Consider the following 12,342-nt stretch of genomic DNA (forward strand, 5'->3'; position numbering starts at 1 on the left):
AACGCTATAAGCCCTAATATAGCCCCAACAGTATGGGAAGAACACTTTGGTGGTCTCTACGCTGAGCCAAGCAATAGTGACTCCGATCTGGAGTCCCTGAGCCTCCTTCACGAGCATCGACTGGGGGCGGTTCTGGAGATATCGACTCTGGAAGTAGAGATTGACATTACTAAGCTACTACCCAACAAAGCCCTGGGGCTTGATAAAATCCCCGGGGACTTGTTTCGGTCGGAACCTAAAATATGGGCCCCTTACCTTTTGTGTCTTGTTTAACACAATACTAATGGGCACAGACCCACCTGAGACATGGAGGGGGGCTGAGATTGTTCCCATTTTTAAAAAAGGCTGTCCCCTGCAACCCTCAAACTACAGGCCCTTTAGCCTGATAGATATCCCACAGAAGGTATTTGGGAGGATACTCCTGGATAGGATCCAGCTATGGGAAGGGGAAAACCAGATCTTAAGTAATTTGCAAGCGGGCTTCAGATCTGGTATTTCCACCATTGACCAGATCTTCCACCTGCAGGTCCTTTTCTGGAAAACAGTGAGTGTGGAGGGTGGCAGCCTCTACCTCATTTTTGTGGACCTGCGGGCCGCATTTGATTTGGTCCCCAGGGACAAGCTGTGGAGAGTTCTCCATGACCTTGGTATGCCGCATTACCTCCTGGGAGTATTGATCAGGCTCCATACAGGAAATTTCACCCAGGTTAGATGTGGAAAAGAGGGACAATTGTCTGCACGTTTCCAGTGCAAAGGGGGGTACGCCAGGGGTGTGTGCTGGCCCCTACTCTCTTTTGTCTGTACATAAATGGGCTTGTTGAACATCTTTTAGCCATAAAAGATACAGATGCCCCAAGACTAGCCACAGGAAGAGTGCCCGCACTAATGTTTGCGGACGACACTCTACTGCTGTCTCGAACAGCCACTGGCATCCAACGCATCCTTGATGGATTTGCAGAGTTTTGTGCCCTAAGTGGATTAGAAATCCACCTGGCCAAAACAAAATTTATGATTTTTAATCCCCCAAGGCAAACACGACCTAACCCTGCCCTGAACGGCACACCTCTTGAGAGAGTCAAGACATTTGATTATTTAGGAATTACTCTTGAGGAACATCTGGGGTGGGATGCACAAATAACGAAGTCATCACTGAAACAAACGCAAACTGTGGGTGGGCTATCCAAAAAGTACATAACATCTCCATTTAAGCCAGCTGCCCCTGTTATTGAAATATAAAGGGTACAAGCCAGAGCAGGCGCACTATACGGAGCAGAATTATGGGGACATTGTCGGACAAAAAATTTGGTAAGGGTTGAACATACATTTATGAGAGAGATGTTTGCCCTACCCGTCAGTACCCCATTGGTCCCACTAAGTTTTGACCTTGGGTTATTCCTCGTGGAAAAGGAGGCTTGCCTGAGGCCTTTAACTTTTTGGAGAAGATTTTGGTCTGTCCCAGAGCTCGCACCGTATCGTGCACAGTTCCAGGAGGTATGGGTGGCATTGAGGTCAAGGAAAATTACCTGGTTATTGCATATCAAAGATCTGTGTGCACGGCTTGATGTCCCTGGGCTATGGGAATCTCCTGAGTCAGCTTCTCTGACTTATTCCAGAACTGACCTGGTAAAAAGGTTTAGGTCTAATAATTTGTTGCCCCTGCATGCTAGTACGGCAGTAGGGAGAATGACCAGTGAATTCCTCGACATAAAAACAAAATATAAGAAGGAGGAATTCCTAGACATGATTTACCCTGCCCAAGCTAGGAAGCTGTATTTACAATTAAGAATGGGTAGCTTACCACTAAGGTCATTGACGAACAAATGGGAGGTAAATACAAGTACAGAGTGTCCGGCGTGTGAATACCCAGTAGAAAATGTAAGTCATGTATTTTTCTTCTGTCCAGCTTATGGGCTGTCTCGTAATAGGTGGATTAAACCTATCTTCAGGAATCTGGGTTTCCGCGAATATGAGCATGCACTTAGAGTACTTAGATACGACACCCACCCACTGGTTGTTTTTGCAGTTTCCCGTTTTCTGCATGGCATGTGGATTAAGCGCAGAACTTTTATAATGACTTGATTTTAGTTTTAAGGCCTTCAAGATAGCCATGAATCACTTTGATAACTACTTAGATGGTTTAATTCTATTTTTAGCAAGGAGCGTTTTTTTGATGTCTTTGATGCAAACTATGTGTATATATATGAAATGTGTTCTTAACTTCAAGATGGATTTTAAAGTTTTATCTTGTGTTTTAATATGTACTTTTATGGCCCACAGTGGTCGAAATAAAGTTATCAATGATGCTGATAAATCAATAAAGTTATCAAAAGCCTTCTACTTCCTTCCACAATGCCAGTTAAGCGTACCTCTGTTGGTAACTGCCATTTCACCAGCGTGTAACGTGTGCATCAAACACCAATTTAATATTAATGCTTAACTATCTGTAAAGTCTCACCTGACAATAGTACCCAAAAACTAAGCAAGTTTTGGAATCTTGTTCCTCCTACCAATGTTGAATTCTAAATAGTTTTGTCCTTAAGTTCAATTTCAATCTGTTTTTCAGCACCAAGATGCCCACGGGTGAGCTTGCACTTCACAAATATACGTTATGTTAATTCAATTGGCCTCCAAATCTCGCCATCTTTCTGTACTCATGTTTCACCGTAGAGTTTAGAAAGATGTGCATTGATAAACTCACAAACAAGCACGTGTGAGCTCACTTTAATAACGCGACCTACAATTGAAGCCGTCTTGTGCCTAAATAGGGAATTTTATTTCAAAACGTGTCCTGAATAACATGGTCATCTGAAAATATGTCCTCAAATCAATCCACATAAATGTTGTCTTTAAATTAAAACTGTTGCTTCACAAAAAGGACAGACTTACACATTTTCTCTTTAAAACCAATATGCTTTCAAATGTAGCCTTTTGCAAAACTTATACTGTTAGACATTGGGTTATTAGTTGAATAATAAACACAGTCTTTGTCAGGGTGATGCACAAAAGTCAATAAATAAATCTGTGCTTTACCCTCTGATAACTAGAAATAAAAGCTTAACTTTAGAGGATATGTGTAAAGCATTTATGCAACACTCAAACAGTAATAAAGTGAAAACAACACCAGAAACATCCCAAGCCACTTTAGAAAAATAAAGTTAATTTTAAATGCCACTCGTAGTTGTCTAGTCACCCTGGAGTGGGGAAGGTTCAGGCTGACTGCGATGGAGCACAGTCAGATAGAGGGACCAGGTTCGTCCTGATGATGAGTAACCTTTTTGAGTTCACACTAAGAGTGCAGTTCGTGTTGGCTGCGAGGAGCTGGTCGGGTGTCGCAAACAGTCACTGCTATAGAGCAAAGAGCTTGTCGTCGCTGGAGCTTCGTGTTTGCAATCATCACAGGCTGTTTTCAGCACGCAGTGCTGGTCTCACATTGCTGATTATGGCAAATGGTCACTGTCAGCGCAAAAAAACAGGTTTTACTAGAGCTTCGAGTTGGAAGCCAGTAGATTTTCAGCGCAAAGAGGTTATTTCGAAGTCAGGAGTCCAAAACTTCTATATCGCCACCTTTTCTTCAGGAAGAGTACACACTAACACCAGCCAAGGGTCCAGGACATGGGCGGCACCTTTAGGGTATCAGGACCCACTACAGCAGCAGGGCTCAGACATGTTTAGTTGATGCCTGTCGCTTAGGCAGTTACAGTGATGCCTCTGGAAGTTTGTTGCGTCCATGTAGCTCAAACAGGAGGTCAGCTAACTGACCCTTGGAGTAACGTCTGGAGAGCTTGGGTTTAATCTTCCTTCTTCAGGCAGCAGGGTAGTCCTCCTGCATCTTACACAGGTCTAGGAGTGTTCTAGTGGGAGGTTCTGAAGGTGACACTGTTACCCTCAGTGACAGCCTGTGGGTGGGTATGCATGTCCCCCCTTTGTCTAGCAATCTCCATTTCTTGGGTTTGGCTCCAAACTATCTAGAGAAACAAAGAGCAGGCCGGCCAAAGTGTGAGCTGCATTTGCAAGTGGAAGACGAGGAAGACTTTAAAAGTCAGGAAGAGAGTAAGTAAGCCCATGGGCTACCATTTGAAGCTCAGGAGTACAGCCCAAGGACATCCTGCTCAGGAGAGCAACATTTTCCCATACTCAAGGCCCTTTTGTCTCCATGTCAGCCTTGTTTCACCGCTTCCAAATATTTATTTATTTATTTATTGACATTTGTAGAGCGCGGCGAATACTCGTGGGCGTCTCGGCGCTAGTTAAGGGATGGATCAGCAACTGGGTAAAGAAGATATACAAGGCTATTGGTCAAATAACCACGTCTTTAGCTGTTTGCGGAATGTGAACAGGGAGGGACTTGCTCGGATATGTGCAGGAAGGGTGTTCCAGAGTCTAGGGGCGGCAACCAGGAAACGCCTGTCGCCCCAGGTGACTGTTCTAGTGCAAGGCACAGCCAAGAAGTTCTGAATAGTGGAACGAAGGGATCGGGTTGGGACATGATGGAGAAGATTCTGTTTGAGAAAGTGGGGAGCTTGATTATTGAGTGACTTGTAAACAATACACAGCGATTTGAATTTGATACGGCTGCGTATCGGGAGCCAATGGAGATCCCTAATGATGTTTGTAACTGGTGCGAACTTGGGGATCCCAGCCAGCATTCGTGCGGCTGCATTTTGGATTGACTGCATCTTATTTGTCACTCGGACTTGGGCATTTAAGAATAGAGCATTACAATAGTCCAAGGAGGACAGGACTAGTGAGCTGACCAGTGTTTTCCCGGCCGTGTTCGGTAGGAAAGGTAGTATTTTCCTAATCATTCTCAATTTCATATGAGCTGAAGCCGCAGTTTTATTCGCATGTGCCATAAAATTGAGGCCAGCATCGAAGATGACGCCTAGATTTCTCACTTTGCTAGCTGGACTCGGCGGGGGACCGAAAGATGGTGGCCACCAGACAGGTGACCAGCCCGGGGAGAGGTGACCGAAGATGACCACTTCCGTTTTTTCTGAATTGAGTTTCAGACAATTCGTGGCAAATATGCAGAAAAGGCAGGGCTATCATGTAAGTAAAACTTTTTTTTCTTCCCCCTCCGGCCCCGTGCGCCCCTTGGTGACTCATCTGGATTCCAAGAGTGAGTGGCATTATCAGCGGTAGTTCCAAAATGTGACTTATTATATTGTACATGTAGAGTGATTGTGTCTTACTTATCATCACAAGCTTTAATCCCATAGGCAATATCTAGCAGACAAAATATTTTAGTATTGCAAGTTGACAGATTCTGTTACGAGATTTGAAATTATGCTTGGTGGAGATTTGTTTCTTGTGGGAAACATCCCCTCAAGCAATCTGTTTGGCAGTCTGGTCGGAAGGCCTTTGGTCACCATATTTTGTTAATCTGGGACCAGCGTCCACAACCCAAACATTGCCTGCTTTTCACCACACGCTGTAACACTTCCCTTACAAATCCCAGACTCAAGCCCACATTATTTGTGTGCTTCCTCGTAATTTGTAGCTACTGTTGCAGGCACAACAGCTACGGACTTCCCTCGCTGCATTTCTCCAGCCTTAATGGCATTGTTGCTTTATTTATTTTAACTTTTGTATGTACAGCTACAGACTTCCCTGAATGCATTTACACAATTATTTTTTGTAGCTAGTGTTGCAGGCATCACAGCTACGCATCTCTCTCATTGTATCTTTGTGGGAATTTATAACACGCCCCAGGCTCTAAGTTCACTGTAACACAATCTGTTTGTGCTTTACCTACTATAATATATTTTGTTTACTATTTCTGGTTCGTTTTTATGGCACTAGGAGTCTTAATGCCCCTGCACATACTTTTATGCTTCTCCGAATGTTATGCATTTGAGTGTGTAGCTATGAACTTCCCCAACTTTCTGTGGTGACTTTTTATAAGTCCCTGCATGTAATCGCACTGTGATACACGTACACCATAGAACATTGTTTAATTATGTTACAGTGCGTACTCTCTTTAATGTCACTGTCGGCCCAAATGTAACTTTCTGTTTTTAAAGAGACCGTGGTCTACCACACCTTATCTACAGATCCTAATTTCTATTTAGTGTTACAGGTACAACACTTATGGAATTTACCAAGTGAATATCCCCAACCATAATGGAATTGTTATTTTATTTACATACTACAGACATCCACTACCATTTGCTGTATATTTTAATTACTGCCGGGATGTCATTATACAGTGTGTAAGGTGCACGCCATATAACATTCTTTAAATAAGTTACAGCGCGTTCCTGGTTTTTAATGTTTTACTGTTGCACCAAATGTTACTTTGTGTTTTTTATCGGCACAGTGGTCTACAATCCTTTTACATTGCATAGTTTATGCCCTAGGTTTTAGCTATCAAACAAAATAAAAATTACACAAATATACAAGAAGTTGTCAATGTGGGCTACAAAACATTTCTATATTGGAGCGCTCCCTTTCTATTTTATTATAGTATTAGAAACACAACACAAACGCACATCTCAAACCCTACTGTAATTTGGTTACTTATAATTTATGCCTTTGGCAAAATGGATTGTCCCGGACAAAAACTATCTGAAAAATTTGACTGCATTTCCACAATCATAAAGGCATTTTTTTTAAATATTTAAACAAAGAACACATATATACCATAATAGCATACATAACTTTTCATTAATTTTCAACAAAATATTTTCTTAACTAATCAATGTTACTATCTCGGCAAATTTCTTTTGTTGCCTGTCTACATTACCATCTTTTAGCAAACTACATCAAACACTCCCAACTACTTTCACAAGCAACTACATTACAAGGTACTTTTCACACCTAGCTGACCTACTTTACACATCTTTCCAAATCACCACATCTCTCCATCCATTCTGCACATTAAAACAAGGATGCATTCTTCTTGATTAATCACATTCAATTCCCTTTCTTTCTAAGTCTACCTACACATTCCTTCTGTCCTCTTTCACTTTACTTTAGCCACTTATACTTTCTTTATCTACACTGTCTAATAATCCATAATCCTTTTCCACTAAACAACCTCCCACATAATTTCACTACACAAATACAATACACACCACAATACACACCATACACAAGTACACAACTAACAAATACAAACCTCACTTAATTCCAACACACACATACACTACACTAAAAACCAAAATACATACGTATAAAAAATTACCATTTACAACGTCAACAACTTAACTCTCTAAAAATGCAAGACCTATTGTATTGCAAATGCTTGTTAAATAACAGTCACACTGCCCAATGAGCATTTAGGGCTTACCTTAGGGGTGACTAATAAGTATTAAAAAAAAGAAGTTTTAAGTCTGCCAAAAGGTTTATTTTGACAGGTCGGAATAGCAGTTTAAACCCGCCGTACAGGTTACATTGGCAGGCCTGAGACAAGTTTGAAAAGGCTACTTTGAAGGGTGGCATAATGAGTGCAACTTCCAATTGCGGAGAAGCGTCGCTTCAATGCCTGGTGCAGAGCCAGCAAAGACAAAATAATACGATGCTCTAGCATCATTTTATCTTTTGTATGCCGGCTCTGAGCTAGCTTGTGCATGGCGGAGCGGGCATGGGAGGGGGAGGAGGAGTGCTTGTGCACTCCCTAAGTACGTAACATATGTGTTTGGCCGCCTGTCTCAAAACACACATGCACACTTACGTTTCTCCCGCCCGTCTGCATTCAGCAGCCGGGCTAGAGAAACCCCACAGACTCCATGCCCTGAGCAGAGCGTCTTTCCTGCCCGCCCAGGCCAATCCCAGCGCTGTTCTGCAGCACAGTAATTGGATGGGAGTCTGTCCCAGGGGCTGCTGGGACCCAGGAAGAGGCTAGCAGGAGCGACGGGAGGCAGCCAGCAGCGTCCGGTGAGTTTTTTCAAATTATTATTATTAACTCGTCCAACCCCCACCCCTGCCTCCCTCCACCTACCCCCCTTTGTTAGTGGCGGCTGCTACTGGCTGCATCCCAGTAGCAGCATTTAATTTACAGACCCTGGGTACATGTAGTACCATATACTTGGGATTTATAAGTAAATTAAGTGTGCCACTCTGATGTAGGCCAATTGTACCATGGTTTAGGGAAAGAGTACAAGCATTATACCTCTGGTTAGCAGTGGTAAAGTGCAGAGTCCTAATGCCAACAAAAACGAATTCAGCAAAAAACAAGGGGTGAAGGCAAAAGGTTTGGGGGGTATATCACACCAAGAATGTCAGGTCTAAGAGTAACATTGTTAACCAAGTACAGTTCCATAAATTAGAACTGGTTAAAATATATTCACACTTCAACCAAGACACATTTTCTCTCTCAAAGATGTCTGTCACGGAACAGCAACAAAAAGAAGGAGGACTGCTTTATTTGAGAGATTACATCTGTTAGATTGGTTCTGTTGTGGACTTTTTTTTAACATGTTCATTCTGGGCTTTTAAAGTTTGCTGCTTGTAGTGGCAATACAAAATACTCTATGCCTAATGTTAGCCTCCAGTCCAGACTTAAAAGTTGCAGTTGTTCGCTTTGCCACTTCTAAAGGACCCGCAGTATGAAAAGAGAGATAGAGATTGCCATGCCATGAACAATAATATTAAATACGTGTATTTTTTTTCCTCCTAGGTTTTATCGTGTTTGCTGTCTGCATTTTGGTTAGCAGCGTTCTCCTCATTTTTGTGGCTGGCCCGCGCATTGGCCACAGCAACGTCCTGGTGTATGTTCTGATTTGCTCTGCCATTGGCTCTCTCTCAGTGTCTTGTGTAAAGGGACTAGGTATTGGAATAAAGGAGCTGTTTGCTGGGGAACCAGTGCTGAAGGAGCCTCTAGGCTGGGTGCTCCTACTTTGTCTTGTGGTCTGTATCAGCGTCCAAATCAACTACCTTAACAAAGCGCTGGACATCTTCAACACATCTGTCGTCACACCTATTTACTATGTTCTCTTCACCACTGCAGTCATGACCTGCTCTGCTATCCTGTTCAAAGAGTGGCAGCGAATGACAATTGACAATATCATCGGCACAGTCAGTGGCTTTCTAACTATAGTATTTGGCGTTTTCCTTCTCCATGCCTACCGGGACATTCCCTTCACTGCTGACTTATTGCCTCTTTTTATAATGCCAGGTGCTAACAGCCCAAAAGCATCTGTCAGAGGACAACATGGACATTATCGGTCACCTATAGAGAAACCTCTTTTAGGCTCAGAGGGTGTCACCAAAGATTTTCCAATGTCAGATGAAGAAGACGAAGGAGGAACAGGCAGAGTTTAGATTTTAGTTACTTACTTTTCCTAATGAAACTGCATTGCTATTTTATTTTTTCAATATTCTTTTGTTTCATTTATAAGACTTTTTTTCATGCTTTAGTACTAATGTGCACATCTTAAAGCAATTGTTTCATCCAGTTCGCTTATTTTACAGAAACATGGTCATACCAGGTGGAAGTTACACTAGGGAACTTCTTGTTGAGTTTAGCAGGCCTCTTGATACATTTATCAGATTCTTTCTGTAGTCAGCAGACCAGTTGGCGCAGCTCAGTTACCATTCTGTTCACAGGGTAGAAGGAAACACAGTTCATTCATACAGAATTTTCCCATTCCAAGTTTACTTGTCTTTAAACTAATTATCCATACTCAATTTTCAGTGTTTCCAAAAATAAAGCCCAAGGAGGAGACCCCGCTCCTTGCATCATTTCCAAGACAATTCATTGGGACCCATTGGCTCTTTTGAGTGTGTTCCAGAATATTTTGATTGGGTATTGTGCTATTATAAACACAGAGTATCATCCTTACAGAGATAGTTTAACCAGTGCCTTCCGAATCACTGATACAGGCAGTCCTACTGACTACACATTTGGAGTCTTTCTTTTTTTTTTCCTTGAGTGAGAGTCCCATCTTGGTTTTACTGAACAGCATATAATTTGTTAAATGTTTTTAAACAAACCTCATATATTATACTCGTCCGCACATTCTAGATTTTAGTTTTTTAATGTTGCACTAGAAATGTTTATGTTCGTCATAGCACTGAGCAATTTTTCATACCAACTTGGCTGGCACATGAACAAAATATGTGGCATCAATAATAGGCTAAGCATGAGTTTGATTTACTAGAATGTGTAAAAGTACACAGGGAGGTACTCATTATCACCATAAAAAAATAATTGTTCATAATTTGCTTACGATATTTATTTGTTCCAACAATTCCTGCGTTATCAATATGCCACCACCACTGTAAATCTTGCGACAGCGCTCACCACATTATGACACCCACAAGCATTATAAACAATTTTGCCAGCTTTACTTACATTCCTTTCAACCTCTCTATGTAGTGCTTCCATTGTTCTCATAAACAGTTGTGCTTTGTAAATACTCTGTACCCGTCCCCTCCACCCTAAAAAAATTGTAAATGCAAAGGATGCTCTGTTTACTCGGAGTAAGATTAAATTAGGTGCTGCAATCTACTTTTGTATTGTACAAGAGCAATAAGTTCGGAAAGTGAGATGTTTTTGTAGATTGTAAAAATGTTTTCATCAACATTTGGGGGGGGGGGGACAAATTCCCTTATTTATGTTTGCAATAATCCGCAAATCGAGAACATGTCATTAATTACTAATCACTGAAATGTTTTTCAACACAGTTTTGAAGTTGATCAGTTATGTTAGGACGTACTATTTTCCTTTAGGTGGGGAAGTTTCGAATTTGAAGTTGATTATTTTATGTGTTCTGGGCCCGATTAGCACTTTACAGAAGAAATGTTAACACCATATATGCCTTAGTAACCTTTAATTTTCTTGGGACGTGTCTGTAATATTAAATAGTTTATCCATATACATTTATTGCTAATCTGCAGCCCTAGACACGATCTGTTATTTAGAATTCCAAGGTGCAGAAAACGAATCTAGTCATGCAGTGTATGCTTTAGGATTGGTAAATAGGTTTCATTTTGCAGGAACCTGTTGTACCTTGCAAACGACTCCTTGTCCTGACACATACAAAACCTCAAACACCTAGGTGAGTGAATCTTTTAAAATATTTATATCAATGGTCTAGCAGTCTTATGAATTACTTCTCTGCAAAAGGAGAAGTAGCATACTAGCCAACAAAGACTCTCTTGTGTTTTTGAGTAAAGAGGGATGTGTCAAAACTTGCTGCATTACAAACCTGGAATTGATGAAGTGACTTGATGCATGCATTGGTTATTCTTGTAAAAATACAGGTCTAAAAGCATGCTCAAAACTTCTACACGAGGGTGGTTCTTATGCGAGGAGTCATCTTTGGGGGAAGGACAAATGCATAGCTCCTCAATGGGATTCATTTTATTGGGCAAGGAATACAAATTATTCTGCACACAAACACTGTGGGTCTCATTACATGGGGTACAGTAACTGTAGGTCTCATTCCATGGTCCAGAGTAATCATGATTCTGATAAAGTAAAACAATTGTTTGCACACAAATTGGGATTGCAACTGCTGCACAGATATTACAGCATTTAAAAGTTGGCACATTTTTTGGAGAGAACTGCAACAGTCCCAATTTTACAGCTCTGCACAAAGAGAAACATGGTGCTATTGCCAGACGGTCACCCACTCTGATCTAACAAACTTACAATAGTATTGTAATACTGTACCTGGGTGTAAGGCAAACCTCTTACTATTGGTAGTTCGTCTGGTGGCATTACTGCCTCATTTTGCTGCACCAAGTGGAATGTGTAGTCAAATGACAAGTCCATGGGTCTGAAATTCACGCTTCTACCATGGTCAACTGAGCTTTGTTCTCAGGATATTCTTTTAGGGGTTTGGGTGCAATCTGTTTCATGTTTGTCATTACCACTTTAACCTGCTCTACTGAGTTAAAGTAGACACCGCCAGGTGAGTAATGTTAAAAGTATGATGAGAGCAGCTTGCCTATTGTGGAACTTATAGTGTTGTACTATTCTATGGGAAGAACACTGGAAGGACAAGGAGAGTGGATACGTGTTTTTTTTACAAGATAGTTGGATGAAATAAGTCATTGTGTTACTAATGAATGTTCACAAACACAGATCCTTAATGTTGCAGTACTTGCACAAATAACAAAACTCTATTTTTATTAAATAAATATTATTGAACTCTGCCATGCTCTCGCATCTTGTTATTTCCGCATCACAATGGAATTGCAGTGTATTTTTGATATTTGAAAGTCTGCCTGCATGTGCCCAAAGGGGTGTAAGTAGCGCCATGAAAGGAATATTTTCAACTGAATATTCTTTTTCTCTATTTATGCATGTACTAGAATATAAGGCTCTCCCATTTTATGTAAAGCGCTTTGATACCTTCTGTTCTAGCTAGCGCTATATAAAACCTATAAATA

At 41.3% G+C, this 12,342-nt stretch overlaps 1 protein-coding gene across 1 annotated transcript in view; it reads left to right on the forward strand.

Moving 5' to 3' along the window:
- The window catches only part of LOC147718869 (magnesium transporter NIPA2-like), a 119,740-nt gene extending 107,635 nt beyond the window's left edge, over positions 1–12,105 (forward strand). Inside the window, exon 7 of the mRNA XM_086964639.1 lies at positions 8,621–12,105. Coding sequence (XP_086820765.1) covers positions 8,621–9,264 — 644 coding nt within the window. The 3' untranslated portion in view covers positions 9,265–12,105. The remainder of the gene's footprint in view (positions 1–8,620) is intronic.
- Positions 12,106–12,342: the final 237 nt, after the last annotated feature.

Source organism: Lissotriton vulgaris, chromosome 4_1 (genome assembly GCF_964263255.1).
Source record: "Lissotriton vulgaris chromosome 4_1, aLisVul1.2, whole genome shotgun sequence".
Taxonomy (NCBI): Eukaryota; Metazoa; Chordata; class Amphibia; order Caudata; family Salamandridae; genus Lissotriton; species Lissotriton vulgaris.